This window comes from Leuciscus leuciscus (assembly GCF_965113295.1).
Source record: "Leuciscus leuciscus genome assembly, chromosome: 3".
Classification (NCBI taxonomy): domain Eukaryota; kingdom Metazoa; phylum Chordata; class Actinopteri; order Cypriniformes; family Leuciscidae; genus Leuciscus; species Leuciscus leuciscus.
The window spans coordinates 48643033-48669259 of NC_138727.1; the positions used below are offsets into that span (position 1 = coordinate 48643033).

A 26227-nucleotide genomic window follows, 5' to 3' on the forward strand; every position below is an offset into this window, starting at 1 on the left:
CCTACAAAATGAAACACCAAAAAGTATTAATGCAGTGTTTCTGCTACTCCTCAGAAAGAAAAAAAATGCTATTATATGCAAGTAATTTTAGTGTCAAGGTAATAAGCAATGTTCATTATGCGTCAGTATTTACCGATAATTGCTGCAATAATAGCTGCTGCTCTCTGCCCCGCTTAAAATTATTGGCAACACAAATTGTTTGGAACTATTGAGAGCTACACGAATCACGTGACCGCGCGGCGGCGAGATCACAGTAGGCTTGTTCGACTTGAAACGGCACACTGCACAGACCAATCGGTGAATGACATTAAAATACCGCAAGAGCGATTAGAGAGTAGACGGCTCTGTATGCTTTTCAATCGCTCTCGAGATTTCGCTCTATACTTTGATGTCATAAACTGATCGGTCTGTGTAGCGCCGGTTCAAGTCGAACAAGCCGTATGTGTCGCAACCTCTTATATACTGTCTATGGTCGCAACTCTCATATTTAACGGCTCTGGTTCGCGCTTAGTAGATACAGCCAAGGCAAGTTCAAAACAAAGCGCGCACGTTGTAGGCTACTGTGATAGGTGGCTAGTTTGACCAGTTAAGTTTTTATCCACTCATAAATAAAAAGGAACGACTGATTTTGAAAATGTAGTAGAGTAAAAAGTAAGATATTTGACTTTGAAATGTAGTGGAGTTAAAGTAAAAGTCTTCCCAAATTTAAATACTTCAGTAAAGTACAGATACGCAAAAAAGCTACTTAAGTATAGTAACGAATTACATTTACTTCGTTACTGTCCACCACTGATGGAGACCCTTCAGCTCACGTCTCTTGGTCTTCTCTGATATTTCACATCTGAATGTAACTTAAAACTACTTCACATTGCACTGCAAAAAAAGCAATTCACTTAATTAAGATATTGACCCTGAGATCAATAATTAAAAACTTTATTTTAGGCAGTTTTAAACTTTATTTACACCAAGACAAGCCTCACTATTATTACTGCTCATACTTAGAGTTATGGATTTTTCAAAATCCCTAATACTTAGCAACCTCATAACTTTCATAACATACAACTCATTCACTCATAGAACACAGTAGCAACCTCGTAGTAACACCCTGACAACCACCCAGAACACAATAGCAACCACATACTGTATTTTCTAGAATAGAATACACATTTTTTATCATCTGAAACATACTGGACTTAGATTCCTGTCACGGGATGGCTGTATACAAACGAATGACGAAGAAGATGAAGTAAAGTCTCATATAATATCAGGGAGATAAATGGAAGAACAGAAACAGGTGTGGGATTAATTAACTGACTGACTGACGGAGGTGGAAGCAGGGTGCATGGAGTATCCGGCGAAGCGACGGGCCGACGGACCTGCTGGAGCTGCTGGCTCGCGGGACTGAGGCGGAGACAGGGGCTCAGCAGACCGGGGCGACGATGGATTGGAGTGAGAAGATGGGGAAGCCAGAGGGAAGGAGAAGCCCAGTGGAGCCAAAGGGATGGAGAGTCAAGGTGCAGCAGGATACCCGGAAGGATCTCGAAGGAGCTCGGAGGAGTCCTAGGATTGGTGGAGGCCCAAGGTGAAGCCGGGGACTAAACCTCACGCCGAGCTGGTGGTCGGGAGCCACATGGAGCTAGCGGTGGGGACAGAGCCGAGGGGCTGGACGACACCATCGGAGCCGACGAATCCAGGGCAGTGGCCATAACCAGCAGAGGAGATGAGACTTAGAAATCAGGCGGGCACATAGGAAGAGGGAGATTTCTGGACAGATTTTTTGTGGAGTGAGGGAAACTAAAATACATGTTTATAACATTTATAATGTTTCTAAATGTGTTGTTTTATTTACTGGCATTTCACATTATTTCTGAATGTAATGATAAGGTGTGGCTTATACTCAGATGCACCTTACAGTATTTTTTCTCTCAACAATGCAATTTTGACCCAGTGCGATATTAAGTCAGGTGTGACTTATTTAACAGAAAGTACAGTAGCCATTTGCTAACAACCACCTAAAACAACTTAGCAATTTCAAACCCTCGAAACCACAAAGAACACCCCAGCAATCACATACCAACGCTCTAAAAAACTATTCAAAACACACTACCAGTCTCATCGCAATGCCCTAGCAACACCTCAAAACACATTAGCAATCTCAAACCCTCGAAACCACCCAGAACACCCAGCAATCACATAGCAACACCCTGGTAACTACTCAAAACACCCCAGCAATCACATAGCAACACCCTGGCAACTACTCAAAACACCCTAGCAATCTCATAGCAACACCCTGGCAACTACTGAAAATACGTTAGCAATCTCAAACCTTTGACACCATCCAGATTACCCCAGCAATCACATAGCAACACCCTGGCAACTACTCAAACACCCCAGCATCACATAGCAACACCCTGGCTACTACTCAAAACACCCTAGCAATCTCATAGCAACACCCTGGCAACTAGGGTGACCACCATCAAACAAACCAAATGTGGGACGATTACTAAGTTTGTGTTGGACAATGTGGGACATGTTACCAACACTAAAACATACCCTGAAACTGTTATATAATGTCTATTTAACTAAATAAAAAACATTTGTATTCCACATTTCAGCTGATAAAAATACTTTGTTCTTTAGTCCCTTCCAGAAAACAGCATTACATCAAAATGTAACATAACATGTCTTTATTTTACATGTCATTTAAATTCAACATCACTGAGCCCAAAGGCAGCAGGCATCAAGCAGATAACTATTTTTGAAACAGTTCAAGTCCAACTAAAATCCAACAAAATAAATAATGAACAAATAAAATATAAAACAACATGAAATTAGTTAATTGACAGTCTTATATATTAAGAATATATTAAACCAAAAACTTTCATATTTTTAGAAAGGATGTGAATTAAAACCAACAAGTTGATAAATTCTGTTAAATTAGAACATTTTATTTACCGAATTATCCATTTGTTTTCTGACAGGGAACACATGGAATGAATCACCACTTCACATTTTGATTGACAGCCGTCACAACCTACTAGTGACCGTGTTTACTCCTTTCTTTTCAACCACTGGATAGGATTTAAAAAACGGCTGTTTTTGTATTTGTACTTCTGACAAAGTGCTGTTAAATATAGGTGAAAAACTACACCGCAAAAACAATAAATAAAATGCTTTCTTAAAAAGTCAAAAGATGCACATTTTCTTAATATGATCATTAAAAAACCAACAGACTGATGAAAATATCGAAATATGCGACGTGCGGGACAAGGGGTGAAAATGCTGTGGTCACCCTACAATACAAACATTAGCAATCTTAAACCTTTGACACCACCCAGAACACCCTAGCAAACACATAGCAACACCCTGGCAACTACTCAAAACACCCTAGCAATCTCAAACTTTTGAAACCACCCAGGCCAGAACACCCCAGAAATCACATAGCAGCACCCTGGCAACTACTCAAAACACCCCAGCAATCCCATAGCAACACCCTAGCAACTACTCAAAACACCCTAGCAATCACATGGCAATGCCCTGGCAACTACTAAAAACACCATAGCAACCTCATAGCAACACAATGGCAGCCTCATACCAACACTCTGGCAACCACTCAGAACACGGTTGCAATGTCATAGCAACGCCCTGACAACCAACCAGAACATTCTAGCATCACTGTGGAGAGTTTCGCATGAGAAAACACTTACATTTTTTAGAAGATGTAAAAATCGAATGAAACTTAAATTATTTAATATTTGGTGCCTAAAGAATAAATATGGCCATGGCCTTTCATATTAAAATATTAGAGCAATCTTAAGTTGCTTTCTTAAGAAGGCCTCTGCCAAGTGCAGAAACATAGTTTTGCACAAACAACCCAAGATCAAACTGGGTAAGCGTTCTGCACTTCAATTAGCACTAGATCTTAAGCTGGCATCAATGTGACTTCATGGAAAACGAAGAAGGGAATAAGAGGTTTGCTCTGTGATCCCTTGCATTTTAATGAGCCGATCATGTAGAGTCCTCAGGGAACAGACAGTAACACTATATTCCGGCACAACATGGACGCTAAAATACTCAAAATCGCAAAGTCATCAGTCACGTCCAACTGAGCTGTGAGGGCTCGGTTCACGTCCACTGACTCTAGTTATTAATGCGCCATTACCAGCAGGTGAAGTTGGAAAACTGACCAAGGAAGAAACTGAGGCTGGTTCGGGCAGAGCTGGAAATAACTGAAGAACACAGATAAGAGGACGAGAAGAAAATGTGAACTGGGAACAGGAGAACAAGGAAGAGGACTCGGGTGCAATAGGGACAGACCAGGTGTGATGAAATAGTCATGAGGAGAGGCAGAGTCTAGCTTGAGTTACACCTGCCGGTCCTAAAGTAATGAGGAAAGAGCGAGAGGAAGAACGCCACAGAGATGGGGAGAAGAAGGAGAGATACAAGACGCTGGCAAGGACATTAGTGAAGTCTTGGGAGCGCTGAGAAGGTTTGTGTTTTATTTGTGGACTTTGCTTTTGGATTGACTTGTGCTTAGCTGTTCTATCTTTGCTGGCTACTTTCTGCTAACACTAAAAAGTGCTTGCTAACCTTGCATGTCTGTGCTGTAAGCTCACGCCTCACACTGTAGTGTAGCTACAATTGCTTTTCTCATGTGTGTAGAGGTTAAATTGAGTTATTTTACATAGTAACATCAATTGATTAGTTGCTCTAGCTCTGGCATAACATCCATCTAACCTTTAAGCCTCGAGGAACTTGTTTAACCCACAAGCTACATTAAAATATCCTGTTTCTGGTACAGATCCTGCTAAGATTGCACTTATCGCTGTATTTAGGAGTTAAAAGTCTCTACCTTCACCTTAGCGATGTAAATTATTCAAGAACGCTTGGATTCCGTCACAATCTGCCAATCAGGGAGATTAAGGTGATGTGTCCTGAACAAGCAGCAGCTGTGATGTGAATTTGTTCTTCGCCACTTGATGTATTGATGTATTGATGTTTTGAAGGGCCGTCAGAAGTGATCTACAACAAAAGGAAAATCAGATCCTTATAAATGCATTTTATGGTTTACATGCAAATCAGTAAAAGGACAATGCAATGAAGTTTTCTCCTGACACCAAACCTTGTGCACAATAAAAAAAAAAACACGGAACAGATATTTAGATGTAAAACAGAAAAACTAAAATCTAACGTTCGCTTGAACCAGGAGATGCCCAAACTTTTTAATACAAAGCAGGATTGTAGTTAGTTCAAATTAAAACCATAATTGATACATAAAATGAAATAAACAGTAACTGAAATTAAATAAAGATTATTTCAGCTAGTTGCCAAAGCAATATCTCATTTTTATTAGTGTACCTTGACCTTAACTAATATAATTAAATAAAAATGAATAATAAAAAAACAATAACTAATAAAATTACATAAACACACTATGAAATTACTAAAACTTAAAAAAAAAAAAAAAAAAAAATTATATATATATATAACTATAATAGTATGTCAATGACAGTAAAAAACTATGGACCGAAGGTTAATGTTGCATTATATGCAACTATTTTATTTTTAAATTTACATTCAGAAAATGTTATTTATAATCTACACATTTCAATGAGAAAATAAGTAAAAAAAAAAAAAGTAAAACATAAATTAATAAGAAATTATGATATGCTTAAATGGCACTTTTTTTTTCTTTCTTTTTGTCTATTTCCCCCCTCTGTTGATGGCAGGGCAAATCAAAGGTCATCACTGGCCAACTGGTTCAGGCATCTCTGGCTTAAACGGTTTACAAGCTTTCCTCGAATCAAGAAAACATTGAAGAACGGCATTCGCATGACCTGACACACATCTGTTTCTTAAGATCAGCATTATTCTCCTCGAGCTGCAGGTGGAGCTGAACACTGTTTGAAATACGTCAATATGTTACTTGACCGTGTCTAATTCAGATAATGGATGAAGACAAAGACTCATTAGAGAGTGATGTACCATCTGCTTTAATCTACTACTAATAAACTACACTGCAAACCAGGAACAGGCAGTAAAGAGTCCATTTTTATGACATCCACAAGTTCAGCAATTTAGTCAAAGTGTCAAAATTGTTTAGCTACCATTTAATAGCACTGTATAAATATGCTACATAATTCCAAAGATAACATGAAACAAAAATGAATTAATTCCTAAATGAAGATATTAGCATGAGAAGCAAAATGACATAAAATATCATGTCTAGTGTTTTGAAAAATGCATCAAAAGTAAGTGAGTTAATTTGTAATGGGGTAAGAAAAATAAACTTGTAATTTCTTTTAATTAAGTTTATTTTTCTTATCCCATTGGCAGATATTTTTTCTTGTTCACTGTAAAAAAAAAAAAAAAAAAAAAATTCAACTTAAAAAAGGTAAGTGTTCATTCTGCACTAAAATTTTAAGTTTAGGCCTGGTTTCACGGACAGGGTTTAGATTAAGCCAGGATTAAGCCTTAGTTTAATTATGACATTAAAGTAACTTTTATGGGCTTTTGATACCTTGTAAGGACCATTAGATTTGGATGAGATGCATTTGCATTTTTTTTCTCCTTCTCTTGTTTTATCTCTTTTATTTATTTTATTTATTTAACAGCTTCAGAATAAAGTGTGACCTCTGAGAGAGGACCTGAAGAACGTATCTGCAATCTGAAGGAGCGATCATTACTAAACTGAAGTTCTCAGAGCCAGACCTAAAGCATGACTCGACTGGAACCGGCTCTCCAGCGCTCAGAGAGTCGCTCAGTGATAGAAACGCAGAGCAGGAGAGAAAGCGCCAACACCAGCAGGAGAGAAAGCATCAGCATGAGCAGAAGAGAAAGTGTCAGCCAACACACTGGTGAGATTTACGCCGTATCATAATTACCATAATTACACGAGGACAACCCTTGACGTTCTACTCGTAGCTTTTCATGTCCTCGGATCTGTGTAATTAGAGTGATCAACAGACAAAACCACAACACATCAAGTAACAGTCGTTATGCAAATGCCTTATTAATAAACGTATCGCTTATTTAGTGGGACATTAGATTGTATTAATTGGTGTGCTAGCTACGTTAAATTGCAATGTATGCCTTTTGTTTATTTTCTAATTATTCTTGCAGTATTAAGACATAAACAATAGTCAATTACAGGAATTACTAAGCAGAAATATTACAAAATAGTAACTTAACAACATTTTATTGCTGAAGACGCAGCCATTTTGAGTGTTTCCGTATGGCAATGCAGCCGTCAGGTGGTACAAGTCAGATCTCCCATAAAATTCTGAGTTTACAAGTTGAAATTCCCAGTTCTATAAGGACGCTTTTTACAATTTGGAATCCTGAATTACGGTAATTCCAAAAATTCCGTTCAAACCAAGGACAATGACTATAATGATACAATAAAGATATCGTTTTAAAAATCATAGCACACCACAACTATAACGATAACGACACAGAGGAACGATATTGTTGGAATCACTTTCAGAAGAATTTTTTCCAGTTGATGAATGATTAAAAAAACACTGACAGCGAAACAGAATCCACCCAACTTTAAAGAGCTTGAGCAATTAAAGCGGCAGAAAATAATATTGCTTATAATAAACAGAACAATATTGTGCGTCGGTGTGGACTCTAAAATAGTTATCGTTCTTAGTGTGAACGGGACTAGGCTATAGCAGTATTACAGAGTATTTATGCAACAATCAATAAATAATAGGAATGTAACGGTAAATACATATATTCGTACGGTGTGGACGTCACGGTTTGGTTCATGTAGTCGCACGACGAATACATTCAGTAACAGGGGATCCACACTCCAATCCAGAAGGGGGCATGCGGCAATGCAAAGCTGTTTGCTACCAGTAAAAAAGCGAACAAGAAAAAAAAAACGACTTTCGATCTCGATCGATGTGTTTACATCTCTCAACCAGTGTTTCAACTGCAGAAATATATCAATAAAACAGCTTGAGAATAATATCTCACGTAGCATTACGTTTACCTCAGTTTACCGCATTTAGTGTCGACAGCAGATTAGTTCACTAGAAAAATGTACTCTAGAGAAAGCATTTCATATGAGTGTTGCTTATTATATATAAAAATAAATAGCAAGTGAATTTAATAATTTGGGCTCTGTTGTTACTTGTAAGCTTTAATGTAATAGTAAAGGGTAATTAAGGACTCCCCATATAGTTTACAGCACACTGTAAAAAATGAATCATGAGTCTTGTAATTTTCATTAAAAAAATTGAGGTGATCATTAAAAATATTATGTATATTTCATTAAGAAAATTGTGGTTCCGTGTTTATTAGAAAATATTGAGAACATTTCACTAATAAAACCAAGAGATGCATTTTCCTATTTTTTTTTAAGGAAACATACACAATTTTAAGGCTTGAATTGAGGAACTGACAAACCTCATAAAATTAAGGAAAAGGGGCTACCTATTTATTTTAAGAGAATTAGCTCATTTATGCGGTTGTATTTAGAGACGCCATTGTTTGTTCCCAGCATGCTTTGCACATGGCTGGAAATGGAGAGTAAATCTTGAAATAAAGTGTTATTTCATGTGTTTTTGAGTAAAGGGAAACATCTGTTAATGTTTAATGTTCAGGTATGTTTGACATTTGAAAGAGTTGCTATTATGTTAAAGTTTTGATCGTTACCATTGTGCAGAAGAGTAGGGCTTATGGTTAGGTTGTGAATAACTGCATTTTTTAAATATTCTGAAGCATATTGTTACATATATGTAGCAATAACTCAGCTAGTGATAGTGCAGTAGCAAGTTTGATTCTGTACTGTCCTAGCAGCATACAGTCTTTTTATAAAACAATATATCTCAAAGTTAAATATAAACAGGTCATATCCATTCACTTGAGAATAAAAAATACTTCAAATAAAAAAGCACATTTCACTAAAAAGTTGTAATTCATTATGTCATAGACTAAATAAATTAGGGCATTTTACATGATTTATTCAGGTAGATTTCATGAATGAAATCAAGCTTTAACTACTCAAAAATATTATGTGTAATATTGTTACCATAATTTTTTTAAGTAAATAGCAGTAACATTTTTTACAGTCCAGTGGTTCTCAAACTTTTTACACCAAATACTACCTCAGAAAATATTTCTCTCCAAGTACCACCATAATGACCAATATTAAAATACAGTAGCGAAGTAGGCCTAACTATTCAGCTACAGTTATGCACAGCTCAAAAACCAGGCAGTTTTATTTATAATAAGAATATTTATTGTTGTCAGCCACTTTAAACATTGTAACAACACAGTTTTAACATCAACACTGCACTGTGTGCTGCTTACATACAGGTTTTTTTTTTTAATGATTAAATTAAAGTGAAATAAAAACTGTACTTACAGATTAAATGAAAATGTATTGTACTTAAAGTACACTGTTGTTAGCACTTGTGCTCGGTTCACTCTCATCCTCTTCAGTTCTTGTATTTGAAACATTGTCCTCCTGATCCAAACTTCTCTTGCCAGATTGAAGCCACAATAGCAGTTTTGAACTTTTCATCATTTAATCATCCACCTAACATTCATTTATATTTAACCTTTTCACACACTTAAGTTAAAAAAATTCAGCTGCTCCCCAAGCGTAAACTTTTCAAGGCAACCGTTATAGATCGTATCACTTTGTTTCCATGGTGACGCGTCATTGCTTGTCACGCGAACACAACCACTCAATGACTGATGATCTGCTTTTATTTATTTTTTTTATTCAAAATATTCACAAATTTGTTAGCTATAGCATTGAATCGCCTTTATAATGATCACGTTAGTTGAAAAAAAAAGCACAGTTTGAATTTAGCAGTTGATCACGTTCTACTCACACCGGTGAGATCGAAATTCAGTGTTTCCTCTGCGTACCACTACACTCTGGTTTACAGCATTAACTAAAAAAAATGTTTTTATCCTAAAGAAATTTTTTATTTCAATTGAATTTATTTAAACTCATATACACACTTTGTCAAAAAAACAAACAAAAAACAGAAAAAAAACCAAAAAAAAAAAAAAAACAGAAAAAAACCCCAATAGTTTTCTCCCCCATCCTGTACCGAACCATGACTTCAATACCGAGGTACATACCGGACCGTCATGTTTGTGTACCGTTACACCCCTAATAAATAATTTTAAAAAATGTATCATACATGGATGTATTATACATTAATTATACATGTTTGTGCATCAGTGCAGTGTCAATACCTTGTCTTCCTCAAACAGAGACTAGAAGAGAAACAGAACAAAGTGGTGGACGTGCCATTTTTAAGAGAGCCAATCGCTTCCTCTCACGAGACCGGGAACAAGAAGATGGCAGCCCTCCGTCTCCTTTGCGTCACTACGAGAGAGGCCACCCTCTTCCGGCCAATCACAGTCCAGAACGTAAAGCCGCCATCCCTTTCCGAAACCGTGACCTGGGCCTCCCGTCCTATAGGAGGCGCACTGACAATTTCAGCGATGAGGCAATGAGCGGCCTCTCCCCTCAGCGACACATGTCCTATTCAAATTTCAGACGTGGAGACAGCCAATCCCGCGCAAGCCCTCGTTCCTGCAGCCCGAGATCTACGAACGTCTCGCCACAAAGACGGGGGGAATCGCGAAGTTCGTCCCATCGGCGAGGTTCAACAACGCACGGCCATCGCACATCTTCACAGCAGGCTTCTGGGAAATGCACTCCGTCACGAAGACGAGATTCGATAGTCACGCGCACCACGACCCCCTCGCGAAACTCAGGTACGAATAAATATGCAGACTCCTTTAGCCCCGCCCACAAAAGAAGCCCCTCCCAGAGTTCTTACGGGCACAGCTTGGATTCTGAAAAGCTGTATAAGAATCTCAAGTCAATCGCGAGTTCGGCAGAGTCAGACGCCTCTGAAGAAAGGAACAGCTGGTCAAAAAGTTTACATTCTGATATGGAAATCGACGGCGATTTTAACGAACGCAACCACAGCGGTCGCAGCAGCCGAAAGAGTGGTGGTGGTCGCAATACTGGCTACAACAGCAGGGATTTCTCTCCAATCGGAGGCAATCGTGAAGTAACTCGAAGTCGAAATAATGGTGGTTATACTAGTCGCAACAGCAGAAATAGTGGTTTTAACAGTACTGGTACTTCAACACCTTGTCGAGATTATGATGAACATGGCACTTTAAAAAGCAATTCAAAAAAAAAAAATCGCAGGAATGGCGTGTACACCTCAGAAAAACAGTCCAGATCTGATTCGCGTCAATCACTAAGCCCCACCCACTCTCATCGAAGCCACACCCACTCTCATCAGAGCCCCACTCACTCACCTATAAGCTCCACCCACTCTCCTCTAAGCCCAACTTCACCTGCATCAACACCAAATATCTCCCAATCAAGGCGGAGTCGGAATCCAGTTCCTACCCCTGATTTGCCCATATCCAAAGCTTTAATTGCAGAGACGGAAAAGCCGGTCACTGATCGGAGCAGAAGCAACATCAGGCGGGGCTTGGAGGCGCTAATTCTCTCCGAAAACACCAGGTCTTCCAGCCAACCAGCAGTTCCAGAGATGACCATTGAGGACTATGTGATCATAGCAGATATTCCCCGATCGAAGCTGTACCCTGAGGAAGAAGAAGCAATAGTAGTGAGGAGGAGACCGCAGAGCAGGAGCCCACGCAGAGACAACCAACACAGGTCAGAGGTTTAAAGAGAGAGGGAGAGCGATACTGCTTTACCGCTGACATGGTGCTGGTGCCGGTGCCGAAGCCAAAACAGATCATGCCTAATATCACCCTGTACATCGTCTTTCAGCTCTCAAGCCAGTGAAAATACAGACTGGTTCTGAGAAAGCACCAGCATCATTTCAGTGGCAAAGGGGCATGAGCGAGTGAGTAAGAGACAGAGTAAGAGAGAGAGAGAGATTAACAAAAAAATGTAAGATATAACATTAACAAAAGCAGCTAGAAGGAGCGCAATGGATTTAAAAACAGTCTCAAGATGTGAAATAGCATCTTAGAAACATAACACTTGTTTCAAAAAAAAAAAAAAAAAAAAAAAAAGTACAATCAAACTTCACTCATGCATAAATTTGAAGACACCCATCAGGGTCAACATCGCAAATACATTTGTTTATGCCCCATTTACTTCTGAAAACATCAAGTCATTAACCAACTTGTAATAGCCAAACACTATATTGATAGGGGATTTTATTAACCCCTTTAACACTGCAAATGCATCAGTTGATCCACCATCATTCAATTTTCCTTTACGTGAAAACAAATAATTTTTTTTATAAAACATGAACATGAGAGAGAGAGAGAGAGAGAGAGAGAGAGAGAGTGGAAACCCTGTCAGTAAAATGTTCTTCTTCTTTCTGTGGCTAAAGCTATGGGGATGGGAGATATGGTGATGATGAGAATGAGGTTTCAGAAGAGCGAGGCAGAGGACGAGAAAGAGAAAGAGGAAGAGACCGCAGAGAGAAAGAGCGGAGACGTCCAGACAAAGAAATAGGAGGCTCATCATCAAAGGCCAACAGCACTACATCAGGCCATTCACAGGTGCTGGAGTTCACAAAGTTTCACACACTTCCTTTTCTCATTGTTTTCATTTCACTGTCTACTTTGCTGAATCTTCCTCACATACACAAAGAAATCTTCCCACATTACTCCGATTTTACGGAGACTTCATTGGCTACCCGTTCGCTTTCGTATTCAATACAAGATACTCCTTATCACCTTCAAAGCACTCCATGGTCTTGCCCCCAACTATATTTCTGTTCTCATCCATACCTACTCCCCAGTTCGCACACTTAGATCTTCCGATACCAGTCTGTTGACGATCCGTAGGCACAAACTATCATCGTTTGGTGGAAGGGCTTTTTGTACCACTACCCCAACACATCCGCGACCTTAATTTCAAAACCCACCTTAAAACATATCTTTTTGCTACTTGTTTCCCTGACCCCTGACTCTATGATATGATTTTTATGTATATGTACTTCTATCTATTATGTTATCCATCTCAGTTTATTTGTATCATTTCTATGTCATGTTTATTTGTAGTTTATTGTAAAGCGACCTTGAGTTTTCTGAAAGGCGCTATAAAATAAACGTATTATTATTATTTATTATCTGCAGCATCATACTAAAGAAATCCCAATAGACTTACACTGAAATCTGAGACATATTTGAGAGTGGAATACTATAGAGATTTTGGTGTGGGTCGGTATGTAACAACCCAGCAAGCAATAGCCGTCATTTCACCATATAGGTTAACTATAGACCCGATATAGTCCGGCTATGACTAACCCACTTCTAGCCCAAATAACCTTGAATTTGGTTACATGTCATTTTTGCCAAAATAACTTGCGAAATGTATGATATTCCATCATGTAAGGAAAGTAAACAGTGATTACAAGGTGTTTGGTTTCATTTCTTCATTCTTATCTAATTGATGATTAGTTTATTCTTGGGCTATGGTTTAGACGTCTATTCAGTTTTCACTGACAGCTCAAATTGTGCCTTGTTTTAGCCTAGACGTCTGTGCTGTGTGTCTGGATGGCTATTAGACGTCTTTTAAACACAAAATTGCTTGCTGGGAACCGAGCAACCACCCAGAACCTGATAACTGCATAGCAACACACTAAAAAACACCAAGAACACCCACACAAAGTCGCAAACACATAGCAATGTCCTGCCAACCACCCACAACAATGATTCCTCAAGAAAATAAATAAATAAATATAGCTTATATTAGTTTTGCTGAGTCAGTATCTCTCTGAATATGTTCTCAGAGGTCCAGTAAAAAAGCAGAGAACATTAGGATGGTAAACGGAGGACACAAAGGTCCAGAACAGCCCCCTCAGATGCAGGTAAAGTCACCTACAGTCACCGCCACTCGTTTACCAACACTGAGGTATTCAGTTTCTAGTCCAGAAGCAGGTGTTTATGCTCGCAGGACGGACGAAAACGCACTTTTGAGCTACTTAACAGAAATAACATTATATTTAGCGCTAGATACAGACGTTTTAGTGAAGTTATGAGAGGATTTGAAGCTTAAATTATACTGAGAGAAGCTGTAGTGTACAGTTTAGTGGTAAAGTGTCAAACCGCGAGCTGCTAGTTCGCGGAAGCTTGTGGTCACGTGACCAGCTGTTAGAGATGCTTGTCATGTCTAGTCACGCAGGGATAATTTAACGTGTTTGTATTTATGATTGTTTAATAAGCCTTAGTGCGGAAACTATTTAAATTAGCGCGAATTTGTATTTATTTAATTCACAAGTGCAAATACGCAGTTTGATGACACAACGTACTAGCTAGAATTAAGCAACTAAACCAGTTTCTTCCCTATTTCATGCCAACAACCGGATACCCATGTCGGTAAGTCTTTTAAAAATGTATGTAATTGTTGAAATACTTGTAAATGATTCATTCACGCGCTCACCCTTCCTCGCGCGCGCGACTGGAATGTCTCGTGCTCAGGATTACTGTGTTCTGGAATGTCACACTGTTGCTCTGAAAGATTCATACTGTAACTGGAGATGTTGAGTTTATTATACACATCGAATTGCTTATGCATTCACTTGTTTTAACGCAACTGGTTCTGTTTTCTATAAGCTTGACCTTCTGAACTGTAAAAAGGGATGGATGTATTTGCTGGATGAAGATGAAGAGGTAAGCATACAGGTCTGCTTTATTTGAACTTGATCCTTTGAATGATGTTGCATGACCGAACTGTCTATGTAACTTCCTATTTAAACACTTACTAATTTCCCCCTATTTTTTTTTATTGTTTTATGGCTTCTTTTTTTCTTTTTTCTTTTTTGTCACACTGGAAGGCTTTTTAAACATGACTAAACATAGTGAAGAAAATGAGAAATGGTGCTCATTTACAGAATACTTTCTCTTATATTTACCTAAAATCTTAATGTCGAGAAAGGTTCAGAGAGATTTTGCTTTGTTCGAGTTAATGCATGTAGATGTTTGACATACTTCTGTTTAACTTGCAGTGGAGGAAGCACTGGTTTGTGATCACTGATTCAGAACTGAGATACTATAGAGACTCTGGAGCTGAAGAGGTGAGCGACCGTCAGTGATTATTAACTAAAGACTGTACAGATATCGCTTGAGGAAATAAACATGAACATGGTCAAATGTGTAAATGGAACTGAGAGCACTATATTTGTAATAGTATCTGAGAGCACTATCTGAATAGGCATGGCAGACAATTGATAATAATAATAACTATCCTGAATTCTGTTTGTTTTTCACTTTGGTAGAGAGATGAAGCAGATGGTGAGATCTATTTACGTCACTGTCTGCAAGTGGAGGAATATGATGCCGACAAAAACTATGGACTTCAGCTGCATGTGAGAACTTGTCACAAACGCTTTTAGAGGCCAAAACTCAAGAATATTCCTAATGTGTCCCAAATCTCTCTGATTGGTCTGCAGATGCGCGATGGACTGGTGAGCCTGTCAGCGATGACCTCCAGGATCAGGAGGAACTGGATCGACACGCTGAGGAGGAGAATCTCCTTCAGGGATTCAGCTGAAAGCATACAGTATGATCAAACTGAGGGGGATAAAAAATGCAGAGAATCAATTAGGGATACATTTCACGTTAAGACAATAAATAAAATTTTTAGGGGTGTAATTTTCATGACAATTAAGCATATATTACAGCACACAATGGTATTTGCAACGATGTTTTTTTTTTTTTTCAGGTTCATGTTTTTGTGATATTCACCTATATAGAATTTATTTGGATATTCAAAACATATCAAATATCCATAATAAAACATTGCTATATTAGTCAATAATTTTATCCCTTAAAACTCATATTTGACCAAATTTACATATTTCTTTGAATTTTTTTTTGTCATGCCTTAAAATAGCTTGAATATAACTCTACACCTTTGCCTCATTTAGTAAATGCAGAATATGCAAATGAGCCCCGCCTCCACTCACTCACTCCAGCTCTGAGATCCACTCGTTGATGATCACACGTTGATCTGATTGGTTACAAGGTAGTTTGTGACGTCAGAAACACCAGCGATTTCAAACCGTGTTTTTGAGACTGTCTTTGGTTCACTGCAGTTTTAAGGAGAAAATACTCAGCAATGGTGTCGACTTATGAATTTTGTCTTAAAGCATATTAAAAACACCACATAGACACATAAACAACATTAGAAGCTTGATTTTCACCACAGGGGGACTTGGACTTTTGAAAACTGAAATAACCATTATTCATGTCCAAGTGGAGCCGGTTTGAGGTTTGACTCGAGTTTCTGTTTCCTTGTAATCAGGAAGTTGATTTCTCTCTCTGTTCTCAGACACCTAGACAACAGTGACATCAGCGACAGAGAGAACTCCAGTTCCCAGAATGCACCATCTCGAACCTCTCCCGCACCCCATGACCCAGGGTCAGATGTCGCTGGTCCATGTCAAGATCACACCGACATGACGTCCTCACCTTTGACCAATCGAAGGGAGGCGGGCGAGGGCCGTGACCGAGATCAAGAAAGACGTCTGGAGGACCGAACAAAGTGGTTCCAGGAGGGAATATCCGACAGGGAGGGCGAGGACCCCTGGGAAAAGGTGGAGTTGAAGAAAGGTGCCACTGCGGTGATCCCGACTAAGCCTCAGGTTCCCAAAACTCAGACGGTGCCGGACATCGAGAGAAAGTGGGCCGACTTTGAGCAGCTTCCAATCGGATTGAACAAGTCACCTGTTGGTTCCCAGAATCCACTAGCGACAAATGAGGTGCTTCAGCGAGAGGTGTGTGTGTTTGTATCATGGTTGATGTAGTAATGGGATATCGTCCTTGCAGAGGTGGAAAGTAACTAAGGTAACACTTTATTTTACAGTGTCGTTGTTACATATGTTACATATACTTACCATAGTAATAACAGTAAATTATGCATAATTACATGCAATTAACCTTCAACCAGAACCTAATCCTACCCTAACCCTATAGTAAGTACATGTAGTTAATTATTATTACTCAATACTTAAATATAGATTTACACTGTAACACAGATACCTTAAAATAAAGTGTAACCGTAACTAATTACAAATACTTTCGTTACAGTACTTGAGTAGATTTTTAATAATTAAAAATTTGAATTGTGGTACTTTTACTTGAGTTGAATAAAAAATAATGTATTCAACTTCGCATAAATGAAATGGAATGAAACATAAATTACATGCGCATTTAGCGCTCCATATTGCTAACATCACCTCACTTTGGATAAAAATAGAAAAATATACTGTAAAATATACTACAGTACTTTGTAATGTAGTAACTTGAGTAGTTTTTCAGCAAACTACTTATTTACTCTTACTTGAGTCCTATTATTTTCCAGTATTTTTTTTTTTATATATATATTTTGAAAGAATTGTTGTTATAGTTTTACAATATCAAAACCGTGGTACAAGTGTTTCATTGCGGCATATAGAATCATCCATCAACTGGTAGTTCAAGGATCGGGTGAAGAGTTATAGCAAAAAAAAAAAAAAAACAAGAGTCAAGAAATAAAGACATTCAACATACATAAAAGAGGGGATCAAATACGCCAGAAATCATTAGACCTCCGGCTTAAGTCACAAGTTAGTTTTTCTAAAGGAGGGAAAATAGCAATTTGATTCATCCACATATTAACAGAAGGGACATGTGGAGTGGACCACAACAGTAGGTACAAAGATGTAAAACACATTCTAGATCAAGGTTGAGGTGTAATTCATTTTCCAGTACTTCTACTTGTACTCAAGTAAATTATTTTTGAAGTAGCAATACTTTTACTTAAGTAACAATTTTTAGTACTCTTTCCACTACGTCCTTGTCAGTCCAGCAACGTTTAGTATGCACCATCTTCATGTGTGTGATCTCGATGCATTGCATTGGTCAGGTGGTGTCTCTGAGGCAGCAGATCGAGGCTCTTCGCGAGGTCCGTGTGGCGGCCGGTGTCGGGGGTCTCTGCGCTCCTGACGCGCCCTGCGCTCTGAGACTGGAGCAGATGGAGAGAGAGCACAGAGAGAGAATGACCGAGATACACAACGAGCACGAGAGAGAACGCAGAGAGATGGAGAGAGACAAACAGAGACTGCTGCAAGAGGAAGCCAAAAACACTGTTCAAGGTCAGTATGGGCCACAAAACAGACAAATTATTCTGAAATAATTTATAATGTTACAAAAGATTTCTATTTCAAATAAATGCTGTTCTTTTGAACCTTCTATTCGTCAAAAAATCCTGAATAAAATGTCTCAGTTTCTACAAAAATATGATGCTGTTTTCAGCATTGATAATAATCATAAATGTTTCTTGAGCATCAAATCATCATATTAGAGTGATTTCTGAAGGATCATGTGACACTGAAGACTGGAGTAATGATGCTGAAAATTCAGCTTTGATCACAGGAATAAATTATGTTTGAACTTATATTCACTTAAAAACAGTTATTTTAAATTGTAAAAAACAATATTACTTACTATGTTTTTGATCAAATAAATGCAACCTTGGTGAGCAGAAAAGACTTTCAAAAACCCAAAACTATGAACTTGGGAGGCACCGATATGAAAATTTTTTGCCGATACCGATAACCGATATATTATTATATTACCGATATAATTTTTATATAATTTTTGAGAGCCTGATTACAAAAACAAAAGTCTCACCATTAAAATCCATGTCCCAAGCACACAATTATAATGTTCTCATTATGATTTTATGTAGCCTATGCACGTTGAAATGTATTTTTCCTTTTTTTGAAGTGATTCCAATCATATTTCAAGCAATTCAAAACCATCATGTTGAACAGTGTTCATCTGAAGTGTCTCAGCGGAAGGAAATAATTCATTATTTATCTGCTTTAATATATCAGCCAAATTTTCTTATCGATACCGATACGGTGGCCGATATATCGTGCATCCATACTTTCAACAGTAGCGTCCTGGTGACCATCCCAAAAAAATCTAGTGCTTAAATTGAGTGATTTTGATGTACGAATGGGTGAGAATTTAGTATGTTCATCTCAAATACTAATACTTTTCATCTTTATTCGTGCAGCTATGGAGGCTCTGAGGAAATCTCACCAAGAGGAGATTGAGAGACTGAAGGTTCATGGAGGAGGAGGAGAGCCAACAGACCCCTCGATCAAACAACAACTGTACGTCCACACTTTACTCGCATCATAACACTCAATCAAATGTGCACAACCTACACAGTCTCACAAGGAAACATCACCAAAACTGCTCTGAGCACATTTTTGTGGTGCGTAGCACGCCGAACTTGGCAGAAAATGTTGCAAATCCACTATACACCTGTTTAGCAACAAAATCCTTTGCAAAATAAGGGGCTTTTGCACCGGAGGAATGTTTTCATACTTTTGACTATTGACGCAAGTACTTGCTTTTTGGCGTATTTGGACTGCAGGAACTGGGGACGATTTTAGTTATAAGAATGTCCTTTGAAGAGAATAAATCAACTCCTAATTCAGTGTCTAACCCAGCACTATAGGAACCATAAGTGACGTAAGGATACCCTGATTGGCCGAACGCAGGCCATACGAAACACTGGCACCTGCCAACTACTAGTCGTCTAGTTGACTTTAATAATCTGCCATAATGCTTTAAGTTTGAAGTCGACTAGTTGCTGATCATGGCCTATAGTGGGCGCAACAAGATAAGAAATCTTTGAAGTCCACTTTTATGCTCTGTTTCCAACAGTTAAAATGACAAATAAATGCATAGTACTCTGAGAGCACTCCACAAGATATGCTTGATTATACCATCTGGATGCTCAAAATTGATCGGGTGAATGCACATTTTAAACAGTTAATTGTACACGTAAGTTGAAGGGTTAGTTCACACAAAAATGAAATTTCTGTCAGTAATTACTCGCCCTTGTGTCGTTCCAAACCCGTTCTCTCTTCGAAGATCTCGTCATTCATCTTCGGAACACAAATGAAGATATTTTTGATGAAATCCGAGAGGTTTCTGATCCCTCCATAGGCAGCGACGTTATTACCACTTTCAAGGCCCAGGAAGGTAATAAAGACATCGTTTAAATAGTCCGTGTGACTACAGTGGGTCAACCTTAATGTTATGAAGCATTATTCCTCCACTCCACCTCAATGTTATTGCTCACGTGAACAACTTCAGCGGCTGATGCGGAAGAGAAGAAATTGTTGAATAAAGTTGTTATTTTTGTTTGTTTTTGCGCTCAAAAGTATTCTCATCGCTTCATAACATTAAGTTTGAACCACTGGAGTTACATGGACTATTTTAACGATGTCTTTACTACCTTTCTGGGCCTTGAAAGTGGTGATTACATTATAGTCTATGGAGGGATCAGAAACCACTCAGATTTCATCAAAAATATCTTTATTTGTGTTCCGAAGATCTTACGGGTTTGAAACGACATGTGGGTGAGTAATTAATGACAGAAACCGAATTTTTGGGTGAACTAACCCTTTTAATCGCTGTTCTGAGTGAATGAGCCGCTGCATTGTAACGCACACACACACAGACAGTAGCTCACACATCACGCGCACACAGAAACATTCATGTATTGTCAAGACTGTTCTGTGATTTATCAATCAAATAGCTTAAAAACCGAAAGGTTCTTCTAACATATATTTCTTAGTAACTAAAACCCACAGCTTCACTATTAGTAGAGAGACGCTACCAGGTAGAATTAATTCACATGCAATCGCTCTCTAACTAATGCATTCATATAAATGTAATCTTTACTTTGCTACTTTATCCCGATCTGAGTTAGAACGAGCAGAAATCTGATGAAATATAACGACCCAAAGACAAATGAACTGACAAAAATGTAGGAGCGATGTGTCATATCTGTGCACAAGGCGACCCGTGTTCGAGTCTCAGCTTGAGGTTCAGGCTTATTTGTTAATTGACATCATCAGTGACTAGTTGAAGTCGACTTTTTTCAAATAAATGTTGACTTAAAAAAAATCCTTCAACCCCTACCAACTACACTCACAGTGTTCGTCATATTTTATGCATGTTCACAAACACTTTCTATTCAGTAATCCTGCCTGAATCCATCTGATTTAACCCTGTACCATGAAATAATAGTCTTTGTTTGAAATGGAACAGTTTATTGAAATACTGGATGTTTGCTGTGTTGGATTCAGCACAGGCATCTTTGAAGAGTTTGAAATTGACCATTGAGAGTGTGTTGCATGCTAGAAAACCTCAACATCTTGTCAAATATTTGACCGGCATGGTGATATTCTCAAGGGAACCCTGTGTCAATAATTAATACTGTACACAAGTTCTCATCTGTGCCGTGATTCTTCTCTCGTGCCTCAGAGACTCCGAACACATTTACTCTTAAAAGTGTCAGGTGTTTGATTGACAAGAATAGATTGATCACTCATCATCAATCATTCCACTGCAGTGAATCAGTTAATCGATGACTGGGTCTGTGTGTCCATCAGCCACGAGTCGCTCTCTCTGCAGCGGGAGCTGGACGGCCTGTCCGAGCGCTATTCCCAGCAGTGTGTGGAGCTCAACCACGTCCAGAACAGCACTGAGGAACGAGTCGGAGCGATCCGACAGAAGGAGAGAGAGATGGAGCAGCTCTGCCAGGAGAACCAGGTAGACCGGAAGTGAGATGAGAGGAATGAGGCTGTTTTAAGCATTTTTCCAGTGGTAGATACACAATACACCATGTGAAACTAAAATTTTAACTTCTAGAGTCCCCAAATTTCAGATAAGCCAAACGTAGTCTTCCTGGGACGTTCGCAGATACAAGGAAATCATAATTATGACATGATTTTGGTTCAACTAGACTGTTTTTACTTTTCTGACAGACGAAGCTTTTTTTTACTTCTAGTATGTGTATTTTATCAATCACACGTTGCTACAAAGAATGATGGGAAATGTACACTAGTGTTCAAAAGTTTGGGGTCGGTAAGTTTTTAAGTTTTGAAAGACATCATGTTCAGCAAGGCTGCATTTATTTGGCCAAAAATACAGTAAAATCAGTAATATTATGAAATATTATTACAATTTAAAACAGCTGTTTTCTATGTGAATATATTGTCAAAATATAATTTATTCCTGTGATCAAAGCTGAATCTTCAGCATCATTACTACAGTCTTCAGTGTCACATGATCCTTCAGAAATCATTCTTATATGATGATTTGATGCTCAAGAAACATTTCTGATTAAAATCAATATTGAGGATTCTTTGATGAATAAAAAAGTTCAAAAGAACAGCATTCATATGAAACAGAAATAATTATTATAATTGTATTATAAATATTACATTATAAATGTTTTTACTGATACTTTTGATCAATTTAATGCATCCTTGCTGAATAAAAGTATTACTTTCTGGAAAAAAAATAAAATAAAATAAACATCTTACTGACACCAAACGTTTGTACAGTGAATGCTGGCAAGCATTTATTCTTTCACAGTAAACAAAATGCATGCAAAATGAATGAACAGTCATTATTCACACTTGGGCTGATTAAAATGCTGAAACAACCTTGTTGTTTCTGTACATTAAGGTCATATTTTAACATCTCTTTACCTTCCTTACTCGAAAAGTAGGCATTCAGGTGTGACGCGATCATTTAGACATCACATTTCATCCTGTGACTCAATCCATTATGTCATATATTGAAATCTAACACAGAGCGCCTTTAAATTTTCAACACACATCAGTTATTCAGAGGGAAAGAGCGACTGATTTCAGCGTGTGTGATATGTCAAGTCAAGTCAACTTAATTTATATAGTCTTTTTACAAAACAGATTGTATCAAAGCAACTTCACATTGATAACATGAAAATAATACAACAAAGTTTGTTTCTAGAAGAGAATTGCGTCATCGTCCACCCTAAGTAAGGCAGATCAAATAATATTGTTGAATATTAAATCTCCCCAACTAAGCAAGCCAAAAGCCAAGGCACCAGTGGCAACAGTACACATGATATGTCTCAACACACAGCATCCTGTTTCATTGTTCTCAGAAGAGAAGTGGCTGACTGTCGGTGTGAGTTTTCTTCACGGACCCAGGACTAGTTTGCTTATGCTAGTCAGAGTTATTGTCACCAACAAACACAAATGGTCACCTCACTGTCAGTGTGTGAATGAGCAAGGCTTCTTGAGTGGTTTTTAGCTCGGATGTGTCAAAATCGCATTTCCCCTTCCTGTACACACAGGAACTGCAGACGCGTCTGACGGAGGAGATAAGTCTCATGCGATCGTTCATCACAGGTCAAAGGTCAGGAGTGGTTCCCCTCGGCAGCTACGAAAGGAGCACCTCCGAATTAGAGGTGAGGCTCTGACCTTCGACCCGTAGATTATGGATTCATGATAATTCAGAGAGAAGTATATTAGAATATTCTAATTAATGCTAATTTAATTGCATGTAAATGATGTAAATATTCACTACTGTTCAAAAGTTTGGGGTCATATTAGAGTGATTTCTGAAGGATCATGTGACACTGAAGACTGGAGTAATGATGCTGAAAATCACAGGAATAAATTACATTTGACACTATATTCACATATATTCACATTATTAATATTTTCACAATATTACTGTTTTTTACTGTATTTTTGACCAAATAAATGCAGTCTTGATGAGCAGAAGTGACTCTTTCAGAAACATTTGTAAAAAATCTTACTGACCCCAAACTTTTGAACGTAGTGTAATGAAATAAGGCAGAGTAGATACATTGATGTTATTGTAAGAAATTTGCTAATATATCAAAAGTTACTAAAACTCAAAAGACTGTTGTTAGATGCTCAACACTGGTTTAGTCGTATATTTGATACTGTACGCAAAGAATAATCAATAACAAACAAGTCAATTCACTATCCATCAGAAAGGTGCAAAAATAGGCGAGGAAAAAACACACAAGAATTGATCGCACCAAATACTGTAATTCTCCATTTTGTGTCCAAAAATTATCCATAACATGATTAATCCACAAAAAATACTTATAAATCCCAGATTGTAAGTGAAATTATATTCCTATATAATCCATTTAGGAGGAAATAAATCTTCAAAAGAGGCCTCTTTCCTCATGGCTGTCAGATAACCCTGATTAAAAGTCCTCAGCACTTTCTGGGGTGTTCAGGAATCAGAAGAAGTTCTCCAAACATTAGAAGAACAGTCATAGGCTAATTTTTAAGTTTGAGGGGTGAGATTGAAGGTGCTTTAGGGTCCAGATGGTGTAATTATGACATCAACCAGCAGGGGCTAATTGACCATTCTAACCATCAGCCAAACCTAGACTCCTTATTATGTCAGATTTGGGCAAATGCAATTAATAACCTGGGATTTCCACTCCATGTTGCATTACTGTGATTCAGAACATATAAACATACTGTAAAAATAGTGTGTAATTTGGCTTGTATTGGAGTTTAGAGACACGTGAGGTGAATGACATCATCAGGGGCGGGGCATGTGATGTGCTTGATCTGTGGGCAAACGCTGACATCTATTGATCATACGAGTAAATTAACCAATTGTTATTTTGCAGATCCATGTTTTGCTCGTAATAAATCCTTAATTAGCGTCGGTGGTTTATAAATTATTAATGATAAAACTGGTTTGGGTGTTGCTGACAAATAATATTGACATTGCTCCATATATATATATATATATATATATATATATATATATATATACACTACCGGTCAAAAGTTTTAGATCGGTACGATTTTTTATGTTTTTAAAAGAAGTCTCTTCTGCTCACCAAGGCTGCATTTATTAGATTAAAAAACAATAATAAAATAAAAAACAGTATTATTGTGAAATATTATGACAATTTCAAATGACTGTTTTCTATTTTAATATATTTTCAAATGTAATTTATTCCTCAGATGAAAGCTGAATTTTCAGCATCACATGATCCTTCAGAAATCATTCTAATATGATGATTTGATGCTCAAGAAACATTTATGAATTATCAATGTTGAAAACAGTTTTTTACATTTTTATTTCATGATTCTTTGATGAATAGAAAGTTCAAAAGAACAGCATTTATTAAAAAAAATTCTAACATTATAAATGTCTTTACTGTAACTTTTGATCAGTTTAACTCATCCTTGATGAATAAAAGTATTTTATTTCTTTCCCCCAAAAATAAAATAAAAATTCTTTACTGACCCCAAACATTTGAACGGTAGTGTTTAATGTTCCAAAAGCTTTCCATTTCAGATAAATGCTGTTCTTTTGAACTTTCTATTCATCATAGCATCATGAAATAAAAATGTAAAAAACTATTTTCAACATTGATAATTCATAAATGTTTCATGAGCATCAAATCATCATATTAGAATGATTTCTGAAGGATCATGTGACACTGAAGACTGGAGTAATGATGCTGAAAGTTCAGCTTTGATCACAGCAATAAATTACACTTTACTGTATATTCACATAGAAAACAGCTGTTTTAAATTGTGATAATTTCACAATATTACTGTTTTTGTTTGTATTTTTAATCAAATAAATGCAGCCATGGTGAGCAGAAGAGACTTCTTTTAAAAACATTAAAAATCTTACCGATCTAAAACTTTTGACCGTTTTAGTCACTCTGTCATGTCTATCTGTAGATGTTGCTGAAAGTGAAGGAGAGTGAGGTGGATTATCTTCACAAGGAGATCAGCTGTCTCAGGAAAGAGGTTCAAACTCTAACTAAGGTACAAATTCAGCATTAAATGAATGTTCTATCCATTATTCACGCTTATTATTACAGAGAATTTGTTTTACTATATAACTTTTAGATTGCTGTATTCAGCCATGAATAATTGATTGTTGATAGTAATAATGTTGTGTGTGCCTGCAGGAGAATGAAGCGCTGAGCGAGCGCTATAAGGAGGTGTATGTGGAGCTGAGTGAATTAAGGGGTCGCAGTGAGAGAGACATCAATGCACTTAAAGAACACCTCAAACTCACTGATGCTGCGCTGGAGGAGGGGCGTCTCCTCGGCAACAGCAGAACCGGCCAATGAGAACACAGCAGGAGATCAGAAGATGGAAACATCAGCGTAACATCGGGATGCATCGGATTTGCTCACGTGTATACAGGATATTGTGTTATTATGTGGAGGTCTTTTCTTGGTTAACTTAAAAATCATACTCTTTAGAAATGACAATGGTGCTAAAAATTTATAAATATTCCATATTCTTAAAGCAAGATGTATTTTAAGTTAAACACAATAAAAATGCCTCTGTTGGACTTTCTAAGTGTGTGA

The 26227-nt window shown here is 37.7% G+C and overlaps 1 protein-coding gene and 1 long non-coding RNA gene across 2 annotated transcripts; one reads left to right on the plus strand and one right to left on the minus strand.

The window, feature by feature from the left end:
• Positions 1-798: 798 nt before the first annotated feature.
• Positions 799-14632, minus strand: LOC309494198. Its single transcript, XR_014204252.1, has 3 exons — positions 14426-14632; positions 6885-6942; positions 799-5022 (listed from the first exon to the last, which is right to left on the minus strand). It is a non-coding gene; the product is annotated as an uncharacterized lncRNA (long non-coding RNA).
• Positions 13886-26219, plus strand: triobpa (TRIO and F-actin binding protein a). Its single transcript, XM_082163440.1, has 12 exons — positions 13886-14361; positions 14599-14655; positions 14991-15059; positions 15261-15350; positions 15435-15544; positions 16316-16760; positions 17891-18119; positions 19049-19148; positions 21447-21606; positions 23183-23296; positions 25587-25673; positions 25820-26219. Exons 1-12 carry the CDS (start codon positions 14356-14358, stop codon positions 25982-25984), a joined length of 1632 nt encoding a protein of 543 aa, XP_082019566.1. The 5' UTR covers positions 13886-14355; the 3' UTR covers positions 25985-26219.
• Positions 26220-26227: the final 8 nt, after the last annotated feature.

Coding starts and splice junctions, on each gene's coding strand:
- triobpa (XM_082163440.1), top strand. Junction 18,120..19,048: donor AGCCAAAAACACTGTTCAAG/GTCAGTATGGGC, acceptor TTATTCGTGCAG/CTATGGAGGCTCTGAGGAAA. Junction 23,297..25,586: donor GGAGCACCTCCGAATTAGAG/GTGAGGCTCTGA, acceptor GTCTATCTGTAG/ATGTTGCTGAAAGTGAAGGA.